This window comes from Capronia coronata, assembly GCF_000585585.1.
Source record: "Capronia coronata CBS 617.96 chromosome Unknown acBCG-supercont1.11, whole genome shotgun sequence".
NCBI classification, from domain to species: domain Eukaryota; kingdom Fungi; phylum Ascomycota; class Eurotiomycetes; order Chaetothyriales; family Herpotrichiellaceae; genus Capronia; species Capronia coronata.
The window spans coordinates 782,275-796,592 of record NW_006912903.1 but is presented as its reverse complement, the minus strand read 5'-3'; the positions used below and the strand labels follow the sequence as shown (position 1 = coordinate 796,592).

The 14,318-nt window shown below is 51.5% G+C and overlaps 7 protein-coding genes across 7 annotated transcripts; 2 read left to right on the top strand and 5 right to left on the bottom strand.

Annotated features, from left to right (window-relative positions):
• Positions 1 to 67: 67 nt before the first annotated feature.
• Positions 68 to 966, bottom strand: A1O1_09066 (uncharacterized protein; the record flags this gene model as incomplete). The annotated part of the gene is made up of 2 exons (XM_007729923.1): positions 68 to 820; positions 871 to 966. 2 exons carry the CDS (start codon positions 964 to 966, stop codon positions 68 to 70), a joined length of 849 nt encoding a protein of 282 aa, XP_007728113.1.
• Positions 967 to 1,726: 760 nt separating this feature from the next.
• Positions 1,727 to 2,718, top strand: A1O1_09065 (20S proteasome subunit alpha 7; the record flags this gene model as incomplete). The annotated part of the gene is made up of 3 exons (XM_007729922.1): positions 1,727 to 1,729; positions 1,783 to 2,340; positions 2,389 to 2,718. The coding sequence occupies 3 exons, from the start codon at positions 1,727 to 1,729 to the stop codon at positions 2,716 to 2,718; spliced, it is 891 nt and encodes a 296-aa protein (XP_007728112.1).
• Positions 2,719 to 2,943: 225 nt separating this feature from the next.
• A1O1_09064 (6,7-dimethyl-8-ribityllumazine synthase) lies at positions 2,944 to 3,630 on the bottom strand (the record flags this gene model as incomplete). Its single annotated transcript, XM_007729921.1, has 1 exon — positions 2,944 to 3,630. One exon carries the CDS (start codon positions 3,628 to 3,630, stop codon positions 2,944 to 2,946), a length of 687 nt encoding a protein of 228 aa, XP_007728111.1.
• A 1,044-nt stretch (positions 3,631 to 4,674) lies between these two features.
• Positions 4,675 to 6,253, top strand: A1O1_09063 (ornithine aminotransferase; the record flags this gene model as incomplete). The annotated part of the gene is made up of 3 exons (XM_007729920.1): positions 4,675 to 5,244; positions 5,293 to 5,994; positions 6,068 to 6,253. 3 exons carry the CDS (start codon positions 4,675 to 4,677, stop codon positions 6,251 to 6,253), a joined length of 1,458 nt encoding a protein of 485 aa, XP_007728110.1.
• A 1,848-nt stretch (positions 6,254 to 8,101) lies between these two features.
• On the bottom strand, positions 8,102 to 10,443 carry A1O1_09062 (uncharacterized protein; the record flags this gene model as incomplete). Its single annotated transcript, XM_007729919.1, has 2 exons — positions 8,102 to 8,870; positions 9,617 to 10,443. 2 exons carry the CDS (start codon positions 10,441 to 10,443, stop codon positions 8,102 to 8,104), a joined length of 1,596 nt encoding a protein of 531 aa, XP_007728109.1.
• Positions 10,444 to 10,591: 148 nt separating this feature from the next.
• A1O1_09061 (uncharacterized protein) lies at positions 10,592 to 12,617 on the bottom strand (the record flags this gene model as incomplete). Its single annotated transcript, XM_007729918.1, has 3 exons — positions 10,592 to 11,323; positions 11,419 to 11,516; positions 11,564 to 12,617. 3 exons carry the CDS (start codon positions 12,615 to 12,617, stop codon positions 10,592 to 10,594), a joined length of 1,884 nt encoding a protein of 627 aa, XP_007728108.1.
• A 65-nt stretch (positions 12,618 to 12,682) lies between these two features.
• A1O1_09060 (uncharacterized protein) lies at positions 12,683 to 13,411 on the bottom strand (the record flags this gene model as incomplete). The annotated part of the gene is made up of 1 exon (XM_007729917.1): positions 12,683 to 13,411. The coding sequence occupies one exon, from the start codon at positions 13,409 to 13,411 to the stop codon at positions 12,683 to 12,685; it is 729 nt and encodes a 242-aa protein (XP_007728107.1).
• Positions 13,412 to 14,318: the final 907 nt, after the last annotated feature.

Here is a 14,318-nt window from a genome sequence, read left to right as displayed (position 1 = left end):
AAGAGGACCATCACCATGAGATCCCCATTCTATGCTATGCCGTCCTTGCTTCGCCTTCGTGCTTCCCTCATGACATTTCTGCATCGCCGTCGTTTGGTCGGCTTGATGTGTAGTCCAAGAACCCGTACATCTGCTGGAGCATGCCATATTGATGCTCCATCGGTTCAGCCTCCTCCGAAAACTTCCACCACTCCCGGCTCTTGTACGCCGGATCAGTGGATTGGTTGTAGTCTGCCCCGGTCCTGACGGCCCCATCTTCCACTGCCACTTCCTTTCCACCATCATCTGGTAACGGGTTGTAGCCTTGCAGTATGTACGGTTCTGCATTGTTGCGAGCGCTGTGTCCTGGTAGGCCAAAGGTCTGGAATTTGCCTTGTTCAATTCTCTCCAGACGATACTTTGCAGCCTCCACTTCCTTCTCCATGCTCGATTGTGGCCAATCTGCTAGGTCATCAGGATGCATCTGATTCCCGTACGTAGGAGGAGCGATCTGCCACAACTCTATCAACCTCAATCTTTGGTCCGGCTCTGCGTTTTTAAACAGCTGCAACTGTGAAGGGAACAGCGCGGCAGCATTGATCCCGCAGTTTTCGAGGATTGTAGACACAGGAAGGTCGTTGGCGGGCACCTGATGTGCCGAGTGGTGATAATGTTGCGAGATATACGTAATAGGTGCTGGCTCAGGGAGAACTTGGGGAGTTGGTGGCGTAGACATGTCGTGCTGGTCGTGTGGGAAAGGGCCGAGTTGGAGGGTGCGTGCCATCATGTTGATGAGGTCGTCCTGCATCTTGATGTCGCTCTCATGGGCCGATAGTCCGCACTAGAGAGGCGAATCAGAAGGTCATGAACCGGGATGGGAATTCAACAAACCTGTCTGCAGTGTGGGTTGTCTTCAAACACCGCCAAATTGCTGGAGAGGTCCGTCTCATAGCCACAATGCTGGCATCTGTGGATGGCGGACGCCATGACCTCAGACTTTAACTCGACAATAGCACCAGATAAGAGAGCCTTTTGCAACAATGAGAACCAGAGAGATAAGGAAGCAGAAATCCGAGATTCAGGCTTCAGATTCGTATTAATCTAGCTAAACGACACAAAGGCTATAGAAGCTCCAGGTATGTCCAGCTGCGTGTCCGGATCCGGAGTGGCCCCGACGGCCAGAGATCCTGGTTCCAGAACGGAAGAGTTGTACCAACGGTCCAGAGAATCCAGTCCAGAAAGCCTGTAGTCCGGCCGGATCAGGTAACTGGGTGGGGAGGCCTGTTGCTCGGTAAGGAGGTGAGCTCTAGGGGGAGGAGGGACAATCAGAAAGGGGGAGATCCTGTAGTTTTTGGAGGAGCAAGACCGAGATCAGCGTAATATCAAAGCTGGAAAACGGCTCGTAGGCAAGACAAAGAGTCAATCGACGAGATAGAGAATCAGTCGACAGAAAGAAAAGATAGGACAGCAGATGAGATGTGAGATGGTGACAGTGACGGAATGACTCGACCTTCAAGTTCAGCTTCAACTGCGCCAAGGACCCCAAATCGACTAAACCTCTTTCAGGCCATCGACCATGTTACGCGGTTTGGACGCCTGCAGTTGACGAGTTGATGTGCTTTAACGGTCTACACATCTTCCACGCCCTGTCTTGAATGAAGCGCTTGCAGTTGTCCTGAACTTCCTTTCTAGTTGATCTCAAATCCCCTACAGGCCTTCTAAATCACTCCAGTTCACCTTCGTTGCAATGGTAAGTTGCTCTTCTCGTCTGCTCAAGTGCACTGCTGAATCGGCTCCAAACAGACGTCGATAGGAACAGGCTACGATCTTTCGAACTCTGTGTTCTCACCTGATGGGCGAAACTTCCAAGTTGAATATGCGGTCAAGGCAGTAGAAAATGGGGGAACCAGCATCGGAATCCGGACGAAGCACGGCGTGGTCCTTGCCTGCGAGAAGATCATATCCTCCAAGCTGTTAAAGCCCAGCGCCAACATGAGAATATCAACGGTGGATCGCCACGCAGGTGTTGTGACTTCAGGATTGTTACCAGATGGCCGTCATCTCATCAGCAGAGCAAGAGACGAAGCAAGCAGCTGGCGGCAGACATACAAAGGTCCTATCCCCGTCAGTGCTCTGGCTTCGAGGATGGGAGGCTATGTCCAGGCATACACACTCTATTCGAGTGTACGACCATTTGGAGTCACAGCTATTCTGGGTGGATGGGATTCAGAAGCTGAGCTAGGCGTGGACGGACAAGTCGGATTCGGCCCATCCACTGGCGCAGGAGGGAAAGCGGAGGACGAAGCCGTCAAAAGAGGTGGTCCCGGTCTTTACATGATTGAACCTAGTGGGTTGTACTGGGTATGTGCAATCATTCAACTTTGGCGACAACCTCACTAACCTTACCAGGGTTACTATGGTGCTGCAACTGGCAAAGGCCGACAAGCTGCAAAGGCCGAGTTAGAAAAGCTGGATCTGGACTCCCCGACCTGCTCTCTGACGCTGAAAGATGCTGTTATGGAGGCTGCGAGAATCATCTACGTTGCACATGAGGATTCCAAAGACAAGGAATTCGAACTGGAGATGACCTGGATCTCGACGCTGGACGGCCCAACGAAAGGTCGACATCAACACGTTCCACAAGAACTGCTGGAGGAAGCCGAAAAGGCCGCCAAGAAGAGTCTAGAGGGAGACGACGATGAAGAAGAAGAGGAAGAAGGAGATGCCATGCAGGAGTGATTTGATACCTGTCTTCACAGCATTGTAGCATTATTGGCGTATGAGGTGGTCCAAAGGCCTGGTCTCCAAAGGCAAAGAGGCGCTGTCTTTCCAAAACAGGTTCTAATTTTGTCTTCATTCCGAGCCACGTACAGTTCAATGCCCAACTTGCCTAGGCTCTAGACTCTTTTTTGGTCGGTATCTTTCTGAGAGTAACGGTGATAGGAAGAAGCCTGGCCTACAAAATCACGACCCTGCAATCTTGCCTTGACTCCAACCTCTGCGCTTGACTCCTAGTTCCACGGCGGCATTCCCCCAGTCTTCTCCATGGTTGTGGCCAGTGGCTTCTTTGCCGCTGCCACCTTCCAGACCTGCTCTCGCCAGGCCTTGAGCCTCATTCAGCACCGTGAGAAGACCAAAGATCACAGGGACTCCGCTGTCCAGCTGCACCCTCATCAGGCCATGGCTGACCGCATCTGCAATATACTCGAAATGCATAGTTTCTCCCTTGATCAACACTCCAATGGCGATAATCGCATCGAAGACATGTCTTGATGCTTGCGACTCTTTCTTCTCGGTCTCAGGAGGGCCAGGCTGGAGGCTTCCTTGCAAGTCGGTGGTGGAGTTGCTTCCGCCCAATAAATCACCGATACCGCTGGCCAGACTGCCCATCCCGCCAGCCACGGTGCTGGCTGTGCTTTGGATTTGAGATGCGGCGTAGACCCGTTGGACTGCCATGGGGAGCTCATATGACCCCGGTACAGACTCGATCACGATGTTCTCTTCCTTCACGCCCGCAGCCAGCATGGTCTTCTTCGCACCGCTGACCAGAGCGTCGATCATGGTGGTGTTCCAGCGCGCGTGGACGATCGCAATGCGTAGGTCGGAGCCGTCGTGCTTCTGAGGAGCACCAGGGCCTTTGAGAGATGCCATGACGGTGAGATTGAGATCAATGCAACAGGATTGCAATGTTGGAGATGTGTGGGCGCAGGCAGGGCTTAGGGAGAGGGCGCGGCCTTGTAGCGGATGTGGTACTACGTAGTAGATCAAGGGTATGTATGACTTGCGAGACAACCAGCCAGGAGCCCGCGACCAACCGCACAAGAAGTTTGAAGATGAATCTGCCAATGTAGCGCGGTCCAACGGTGGGAGAGGGTTTGGAGCGGTTAGTAATGGAGGTCTCGACCTTAGTAAAGACTCGGGCTAAGGTGGCTAACTTAAGGGCGAGTGCACGGGGGCTGTTATGCGTACTACACGTTCTGTCCTAGGGATCCTCTGTAGTACAGGTAGGGTACCTAAAAGTCCAGGTACTCTGCCGTTGAGTGGGCTGCCCCTTCACCTCCAGCCTGCGCTGCGCTGCGGTGTAACAACTCTGTAAAGTGTGCCCCTCCTTGTATCTATCGCAGCCAGTGGCCTGCAATCCCATAACATAACTCATTCATTCATTCTTCCGCCCTTCGCCTCCAGGGCCACAGACCACACACATCGAGTCTAGCGAATCCCCCCTTACAGAGTTACGCCCCCCAGCAAACATCCCGATCCATTTATGATCTCGCCCCTGATGCCGCATGCGGGCCTGATGTGGTACGCTTAAGGTTGCTCTTAGCGATCATCCTCCTGCCGTTAGGGATACACGGATACACCTGCACTTAGGGGAATAGCAGCAACAAGACTCCAATTGTGTGAGCGTGCTTGAAAATCTCTGCACATGACTTCTATGTGGACCACAGAGTCGTGAATTCATTAATTCTAATCCTTCAGCAGCATTGCAAGCAAACAAGACCCATTATCATTCTCTTACGAACGCCGGACGATCTGTACACAAGCCATAAATCCTTCAAACTAGACTGTTGGACTCGAACTTCGACTCCAATTTGGTGGCCAATTAGCGTCGCCTCAACTCGACACATCCAAATATCCAACTCGCCTCGCTCTACGTTTTACCAAAACGTACACTATCCTTCTACTACTACAAACATGGCTCCTTCGGCGGTGAATGGCGATGGTGTCAATGGGACCACACAGTCGAACGGTCACAGCGCCGGGACACAACTCAAAGCAACCGCTCCAGTTTTTCATCCTGCCGGCGCGGCAAACCGATCAAGGTATCATGCCTCGTCGTCCGACGAAGCCATCCACGCCGAGCATGAATATGCCGCCCACAACTATCATCCCTTGCCAGTCGTTTTTGCTCGAGCCCTCGGAACCACGGTGTGGGACCCTGAAGGTCGACAATACCTCGACTTTCTGTCTGCATATTCGGCCGTGAATCAGGGCCATTGCCACCCGGAACTAGTCAAGGCATTGGTCGAACAGGCATCGACACTGACCCTGAGCTCAAGAGCGTTCTACAACGACGTATTTCCGCGATTTGCAGAGTTTGTGACGAAGTATTTTGGTTTCGACATGGTGATGCCCATGAACACGGGTGCTGAAGCCGTGGAAACGGCCATCAAGATCGCCCGGAAGTGGGGCTACAAGTCGAAGAAGATCCCTCAAGGAGAAGCCCTTGTCCTCAGCGTCGCGGAAAACTTCCACGGCCGCACAGTAAGTGTCACATCCCTATGGCTGAACCACCTCTGACAGTGTGTCCAGTTCTCTGCCATCTCCATGTCCACGGATGCCGAATCACGAGACAACTACGGCCCCTACCTGCCGGGTGTGGGCAGCATTTCCCCAGCTACCGGCGAAGTCATCCCCTACAACGATGTAGCAGCAGTGCGCACTGCTTTCGAATCTCACGGTGACAAGATCGCGGGGTTTCTCGTTGAGCCAATTCAAGGTGAAGCCGGAATTGTTGTTCCCAGCGATACCTACCTGTCCGAGATCCGCGCCCTGTGCGACAAGCACAATGTCCTTTTGATCTGCGACGAAATCCAGACTGGTATTGCCCGTACAGGCAAACTTCTCTGCCACGAATGGGCAGGCATCAAACCGGACATGGTTCTTCTCGGCAAAGCCATCTCCGGAGGCATGTACCCTGTCTCGTGTGTCCTGGGTCGAAAAGATGTCATGCTCACCGTTGAGCCTGGTACGCATGGGTCCACGTATGGCGGCAACCCGCTTGGCTGCGCCGTGGCCATCCGCGCCCTCGAGGTCGTCCAAGAGGAGAACATGGTCGAGCGCGCCGAGAAATTGGGCCACCTCTTCCGCGACGGCCTGCGTGATCTCGAGTCCCCGCTCATCACGACTATCCGCGGCAAGGGTCTCCTGAATGCCATTGTGATTGACGAGTCCAAAACGAACGGCCACAGCGCATGGGATTTGTGCATGCTGATGAAGGAGAAAGGTTTACTGGTAAGTCGAGCCCCTTAGGATCGCTCATGTGCGAAACAAGCAAAATGGAAATGACAATGCTGACGGTCGACAGGCCAAACCTACCCATGAAAACATCATTCGTCTCGCTCCGCCTTTGGTGATTACCGAGGACGAGATCAAGCGCGCCCTCCAGATCATTGGAGAGGCAGTCACCGAACTGCCCAATCTCCAAGGGAAGAAATCAGAGGAGATCATCCCTCCCGAGGAAAAGAATGTCAAGATCGGGGTGGATAACTAAGCACGACAGGCGAAGTCGCCAGATCGAACTCTTCCGAAGCACGTCCTCTACGAATACGGTCCTCCAAATGCAGGAGACATGAGAAATTATGGATGAATTAAGCCAAGCCAGCTGGGTGGACGGTTCGACTCGTCTTGAACTGAATAGTCCAGCATCGATGTGCTCTTACATTCTCGGAGCGGCTGGAAGTTAGCCTGGCCTGAGTTTCAAGCGACATTCTACAGGGATGGAACAATATCTTCTCTTACGGATAGAAGGTGCTGGCGTGTCTTCATTCGGTGTTCATCAGACGACACGCAGTACACAACTGAGAACAAAAGCAGTTGCACAGACCAGGGTAGCAATACCTTTGTGCGATAACAACAATGACGGCTGATTCGTCAAGACCTCTAATGTTCGACGAAAAATGGCTTTGGCAGGCGGAAATGTCCCTTGTCTCTTACGGAAGCGAAAATGGAAATGGAAATGAAAGCGATTCAATTGACTGGCTTGGCTGACGGCGCTTTCCCTCAAAAAAGTAAATCGGGGCGGAATGATTGATCAATGGCTGGCTGGCTGTATGTATGTGTGGATGTATGTCTCTTTCTGTTGTTATGCGATAATGGGAGGAGAGGAGAGAAGAGCTCAATGAACAACTGTTGACTGTCGTGACGAACATGAATCAGGCCAAGATTGAAATACAAACCGGCCACTGCACAGCACACGCTCTTTTCAATTCAAGTCCTTTTGGTTTCCCTATGTATACTCTTGTAACTCTATGCCTAAGTGAGTACTCTTGTACACCAGAACCTTAGTATCTAACAGGCAGTTTGTGACCACCTTTCATTTCATACGATCTGGTATGAGGTACTATGCATAGTACAGCGGATATACATGCTATATAATAAGGTGTATCTTAGGTGACCTACCTACCTCCACCTACCATCATTCTACATGTCTTCCTCTCTGCCTGCCTGCCTGCCTATCCATTAGTATCTTTTACCCATCGACGTCGACCTAGCGATCAATGAACCAAGTCGCACTAAGTATTATCTGGCTGATAGGTGTTCCATATAGTACACAACCACCTTGATCATCCTCCTTTGTAGAGATACTACGTACGTAGTCGGCACCGGTGAACGAACAGAAAAACGATAAAAGTAGGACCACGACCTCAACAAACATTTGTTAGAGAGACAACCCACCATGAGGAAGCTCAGCTCTGTCTGATGTCGTCCACCTCAGCTCAGCGCTCCATGTCCACAGCACGTGTGACTCCAGCGACGGCTTGATGATGCGCTCCGCCAATACGAGCTCCGCATTCAGGGCAGCGTGCCTGTTCCATTGGCATCCCGCATTCGCCGGTTGCGAACTAGATTATGAACAGTGTTTTAGTAGTCTGTACATCTGTACCAATTTTGATAGAAGGGAGCTGGTTGCTTAGGAAGGATGGATGGTAGGGGAAGCAAAGCAAAGCATGTCAAGCTAGGGTAGTGGTGAGAAGAAGAAGAAAAAGAGCCATGACCATTGACATTGGTATTAACACTGACTGAAAAGACGAATAGGGGAAGCTAGAATGGTGCTGAGATATCATTGGGGCGCCGTAAAGCGACAAAAACCTTTCACCATTGATGTAGGAGAGAAGGAGAAGGAGAGAAAGAAGAAGGAGAGAAAGAAGAAGGAGAGAAAGAAGAAGGAGAGAAAGAAGAAGGAGAGAAAGAAGAAGGAGAGAAAGAAGAAGCAGAGAAAGGAGATGGAGGGTAAGGAGAGAGGGGGAGGGGGGGGGACAAGTGAACGCTTCGTAAAAAAAAAGTCCATACATACCGGATGTCCATTGGAGCAATTATACCAGTGGCCAGAATGTGCAATCTAGTCAACTTCGATCTGGAGTGTTCGTCCGCCGAGCGTGATGCGCCGGTCTCGCTCCACTGGAATTGCTGCAGGGTCGATCCTTAATGAAGCCGGTGCCTCCTCAAGGTTAGACTTTGATCTGCTTGCCCGGCTGGCATGGATTGTGGCCTCGTGGAGCTTATGAGCGGGTTGGTGGCGGTCGGCGACTTGTTGGAGGAAAGAATTGATCTTTCTGTTCAATGATAGAGCTGTAACGTATCGACTCTTGATTCGGTTGGCAGTATTGCTCTTTGCAAGTCCTATCAAAGCCTTTTCAGTGGCTGATTCGATAGGATGTGTGATGTCTGGTCGCGATGTCTCGAGTTCTTTCTCGAGTTTTCCAACTTGGATTTCCAGTCGTCCCAATTCCGTCTTGCCATTCACCAAGAACCGCTTTGACATCTCGTCAATCACAGCTCTGTTTATGACTCGGTTGTATCGTTGTGTGACATATTGTCTCACCGGACATTGACAGTCTGGACATTGAGGGATTTTGATGGCTAGAGCACCCGAAATGTCGGCGAGCCCAGAGAACTGGCCTGAGTTGTTGGTCACATAGACATCGTGCATTCCTACCACGCCATCAAGACTTTCTGCGGTGAAGAAGTGGCCGCATCCGAGGACGACAATGGGAGTTTCGTTGACGTCGATTTCGGCATAGGCTTTCATCTCAAGAAGGTCAACTCGAGCATCCTGCTTCAAGCCGCATTGCTGACAGTAGTCTTTGGGGCATGTCTCGCCGCAGAGCCTGGACATTGGTGTCCACAGGGAAGGTCTTTGGAACAGCGTTGATTGCATGGTAGTCTGTTACACGGAGCAGAACAAGGCATGGTGCAGGACCCTTGGTGCTCGCAATTCCATGTACATGTTTCCACACATGGAGCACACGCCTCGTGGCAGCGTGACATACATTTGGAATGTTGGCATCGGACCTCACATGGATAAACACATGGGCCGCAAGCCGTCCCATCGTGACATTGTTTCGCACAGGTATGGTTGCAGGTTCCAAACCGCCGCCCGCACACCTTGTCGCACTTCTTGTGGCGGGTAACAACCGGCCCAGTCTCTGACTTGGTGTTGCATTCTCCACAGGAACTCGGACAATGATGGCCACAAGGAAGGATTGTTGTGCAAGGAGTGGGACATTTGTAATGGTCTGAGGTTACGTCTTTGGAGCACGCCACTTCTAACACATGATTGCATCCTGGAACCACTTTCGGGACAGGCACGTTGCAGTAGAGGGCCGAAGGATTCTGAGCTTGGTAGCAGAGAACGTCGTCTTTCAAGTGGCCACAGGGAAGCATAACGTCCTTTAGCTTGATATGACACTGCCCACAATCTTCCCCACAAGTCTGTTTTTGGCATGCATGCTTGCATGGTTCGTGGAGGCGCTGGCACGGCTGTGGACATGAGAAAACATTGTGCATGCTCTCTGAATGGCACCGGGCTTGACACATGTGACCGCAGTCAGGAAGCCGCCAGAGGCAAGCTAACTGGCAACCACCTTCAGGACTCAGCCTGGGAAAATCTTCCGGCGCTGACACTTGGATAGGCGTGGCCTTATGTCGCGGGCAGCAAAGTGCCAAGTCGTTACCGACAGAATCCGAGGCTCGAAGCATATCGATGACCTTTTGCCACATAGGTACGTTCGAGTAAGTATCCGCATTGCCAATGAGATACATGCCATGTTGAGCACGACTGAGGAGAACATTGATTCGATTTGTGGTCCTTAGAAACCCGACCTTTTTCTCCTTGTTGCTCCGGACCAGGGACACGATGACAACTTTGGCTTCTTCGCCCTGGAAGTTGTCGACAGTTGCTACCCGAAGCAGATCGCTCAATGTCTTCTTCTCCAATGTTGCTTTCCTCTGGCCAGACGGATCAACATGCCCCTCGCTACCAGTACTGGCGGCCGCGATGTTGAACCCATCCTTCTCCAGGACATCTTGGTCACGGTCACTGAGCACGATCTCGAAGTCGGCTCGTAATGCGGAACGAAGTGCTTGAAGTTGACCCGTGTACGGGGTCAAAACGGTGATGTCGGTGCTGCTATACTCTCCCTGACGGACAATATGGCGAACCAGGGCATGCACCATGTCCCCCTCCCAGACATTGGAATGTGACTTATGATGCATCTCGGAGTGTTGACCGGTCTCAAGGTTGTCATGATCAAGCCAGAAGAGATTCTTCCGCATTCCCACAACATCCGGGAGATCAATGATGCTCGCATGATCAACCAATTTCGGGTAGATGGTCTCACGGATAAACATCGAAATTTCAGGACGCATTCGGCGCTGGACGTTCCGCTGAGCAGTGGGCATCTTCGGTCTTCCAGGCTCGCCAACTGAAAGTCTTTCGAATTGACTGCGGTCCAATTGATACAAGGCGCCCTCCCTACTCTCAAGAGACAGGCTGTAATTGTTGATTTGTGGGCGTAATTGTTCATGATCACCGATCTGAATAAAATGCTCAATCGTCGGAAGCAGGGCGGATATCATGTGAGCCTCCATGACCTCCCCTGCCTCTTCGCATATAACGACCTTGCATCTTACACGTTTTGAGTGTGGAAATGCGTCTGGCCAAGCCCGTCGTGGTGATGCCGATGACTTCTGCCTCTTGCAAGACCCGCCGATCAACTTCATCGTGAATGCTTGTTATTTGGTGTTGGTTGGAGTCGGTCTCCTTGACCTTTTCGTAGAGCTCGGCTAGTGCATGATCATGGGCCTCTTGAGTCCACAATCTGACAAGTCTGTCTCGTTCTTGTTGAGTCAACGAGTGTACATTTGATTTCGCCTTCTGGAGAACATGATCAAGCTCGCTTGCCGTGACTTTGATCTCGTCCGTGCTCTGTGATGAAATGGACGACTTCCCCGCTGCTAACCACAGATCGAAAGGATGACGGCCGACAAGCTCAAATCCTTTCTCGTCAATCTGGCGAAATTGCGCATGAATATGAGGGTAATTTTGCCGAAGATGGTACTGTAGGCTTCGCCACTTCTCATCCTTTCGCACACCGTGCAACCTCCCGAGACATCCTCTAATCCTCTTTGTATCGAGGTCCAAGGCCTCGTATTGCGTGGCTAGAAGGTATGTCTCCGACCTTGTCTTCGGTTCTGCTTGAGAAACCTTCCGAAGGTTATGGTCTTCCAGCAGCCTGGATTGGCTTTGGCCTCCAATGTGGACGATTTTGCGAATGCCAATCTTGTGCAAATGCTCCAGAGATTGGTCCAATGCATGGTTCGTATAGCAGCTTGCTAGTCATTAGCGATGATCGGTCAGCGAGAAGATGAACTTACACAACCACGACGGGTCCTAAATCCGCCTTCTATTTGCAGTGCATCAGGACCTTCATCAACTGGACGCCCAGATAGGATTTGCCAGTTCCGGGTGGTCCCTGAATAAACGCAAATTCTCGTGTTAGTGCTGCAAGCAAAGCCTGACACTGGCCGCGATCTAGGTCCGTTTGAGCTTCCATCGTATCGATCAGAGTGGGATCGTTTGCGGAGGTGGCTGGGTCAATAGAGATACTGTCAACAGGTAACTTGTCTCGACTCATGATCGGCTCCAACGCAAAAGCAAATCCACGATGCCGCGCGTAGAGCGGAGGGGGAATACTGATATCCTTGACTTGCTGGATGGCACTGATCCTATCCGGAACAATCCACTGACGGAAGGGCAACCGGCTATGCCGCTGCATGTCCTGCAAGTTCTCAAGTATTGGGGTGAAGGTGGCCGGCAAAACTCCAGGGAACTCTATCAGCACTCCTCTCGCCTTTTTGTAGCTCAATCGAGTTGCGGCCTCAACACTCATCTGATCGTGACTCGCCAACTTTGCAGTAATAGTGGCTTGATAGTCTTTGTGGGTGAGACTATGAGCTTTGCTTGTGTCTGTAATTCTCTCACTCACGGTGAAGAACAAATGCTGAACCTCATTGACCGAGATGAAGGAGAGGAGGACGCCCTCGGAAAGCCGTTTGGACGCTTCCCACCACTTCCGTCGTTCTAAGGGGCGTTCCTTGCGCAAAGCGGGAGGCTGCGCAAAGGATAACTGCATCTCCAAGCCTCGGCGCTTGTCGAAGGAAATATAGCTGATGTTGGCACCAAGGTACTGGTAAGCTCGGAAATCGCCAAAGTCAAGTCTGGGATGGTTCTGGTCGTTCTCGACAGCATGTATCACGCCCCCAAGGACGTCCTTCAGTTCACCAAATGTGTCGTGACGAAGGAGACGGAAGTGGGTGTCGATATGACGTTCGGCTTGGTCGGCAAGAAAATGATGTGAGTCTAAGTCGGTAGACGGCAAGAAATCTGCTTCATCGCTCAGAATTTCGTCACGAGTAGGGAAGACCTTGATCTTGGTGATATCTGTCTTGTTGTTGTCGTGGCGATCTCGAGGCATCACCAAGGCGCGAGGGTAACTGGATACACCTGTGAATTTGGATATTGCCTCCAGCTGCTCCTCCTCCGGAACTAATAACCCGTTTGCACGAGCCACCATTGCTCGTATCTCGTTGATTTGACTGAGCACGATTGTGGCACTCTGAGACTGACCTGCTCGAGTGATCACCTGCACGGTGTTTTCCACGTGTCAATCAGTGTTGGAAGATCATCGTTGAATCTCGCTCTGGGCTCCCTCCTCAAAAGTTCGCGAAGGGCAGTTGAAACGGCGACCAGTGTTGTGTCAATCGTGGAGGCTGCTGTCATGAAGATTTTATCGACATGTACACTGACCAGCGTCCAGCAGAGATTTTGGAAGAAAGGAACCGCCCTTGTCCCGTTCGTGCCACCTATGAAGGTGTACAATGCTCCCACAAAAGTGTCGACAGAAAGGCAATCTAAGAATGCCCAGTGCGTGATAACCAGGACAAAGGGTCGAATCAGCTGAACGAATGCACCGGGACCTCCTACACTTGTCCGCATGGCCAGTAAGGTCCCGACGTGCTCCAGACCAAAAGATTCTTCATGCACCAGATCTCTTGGGAGCATCTGCTTCCACTCTCGTTCGCCGCCATTCAAAATCGGAAGAGCACCATTCCAAAGCCGGTCCACCGTCTTCTCATCGTGCTGTCGAGGTGGAGTCTTGATAATTCTTTTCCAGGCAATGTAGTCGGCTCTAGCTTCTTCTTGCTCGTACGTGTCCTCTGGCCTTGATGGTCGCTCGCCATTCCCATTAGAAGACCGTTCTGCGTTGTTGGAGCACGGTCTCCCCCTTCCTCTCCTTCCTCCGCGCCAACCGTTGCCTCTTTCAAATCTTGAACCGCGGTTGCGCATTCCACGGCGCCACGGTGCCATGGCGGTTATCAAAACTTGTTCACGACCGACTTTTTGCAATTCAGTAGGTAACCATGTAGCTTGTTCAATCGGAATAGAAGGGAGAATATGGAAAAAGATGGTCTGAAAAAAAAGCAGATGGATGGAGTGATCAAGTGAGAAGAAGAAAGAAAAAAGCAGAAAAAAGGGTATCTGATATAGAGACTAAGGTAGTGGTGACCGGTATCATGCCTCTCCTCTCTTTGTACAGTCTGTTAAGGGCGGGCGGCGCTGCAGCCTGATCAGCATAGCCAGCACATGTAGCGGGAGGCAGGCTGCATATATCAGGGGCAGCTAGCAATCAGTTACGGCGCTCGATAGCTCGCCTTGTGGAGTTAGTGAGGAAGACCACTTTACCTGTACATGATATGCAGCCCTTGTCAAATGCATTGCGTCCGATATGTTCACCATTGAGCATCGCCACTAATCAAACGAAACAGAACAGGTATCGTTGAGCGGGGAGCCTGATGGCGGTAACCACTGGCAGCAACCCGTCCATATCGGCATGCAATGAGCCAGGTGTTGGCATCTCAGCTGCCCAGCAGGTTAATAAGGGTAGCAAGCTGTCCAATCCTGAGACATGTTGTTTGGCGGCCTTCTGGCTCGTTTGGTGATATGCGTGGAGAGCGAGGTAGCCATCCAGAACGAGGACGTGATTCTTTATGTGACCTGGCAAAAACATTCATATCTCAGCCTACCGTCTCTGGGTAGAGCTTGCTTAAGTATCGGGACTTGTGTGTCTCTTTCCGATGACCACCAAGCGTATGTTGATGTAGTGATATCGGCACTTGTATGCCGTTTCCGATGTCCATCAGATGTATGTTGACTCTGTGATATTGAGTAGATCAAGCTTGAGGTAGTAGAAAGGACGAACGATCAAAACAGGCAG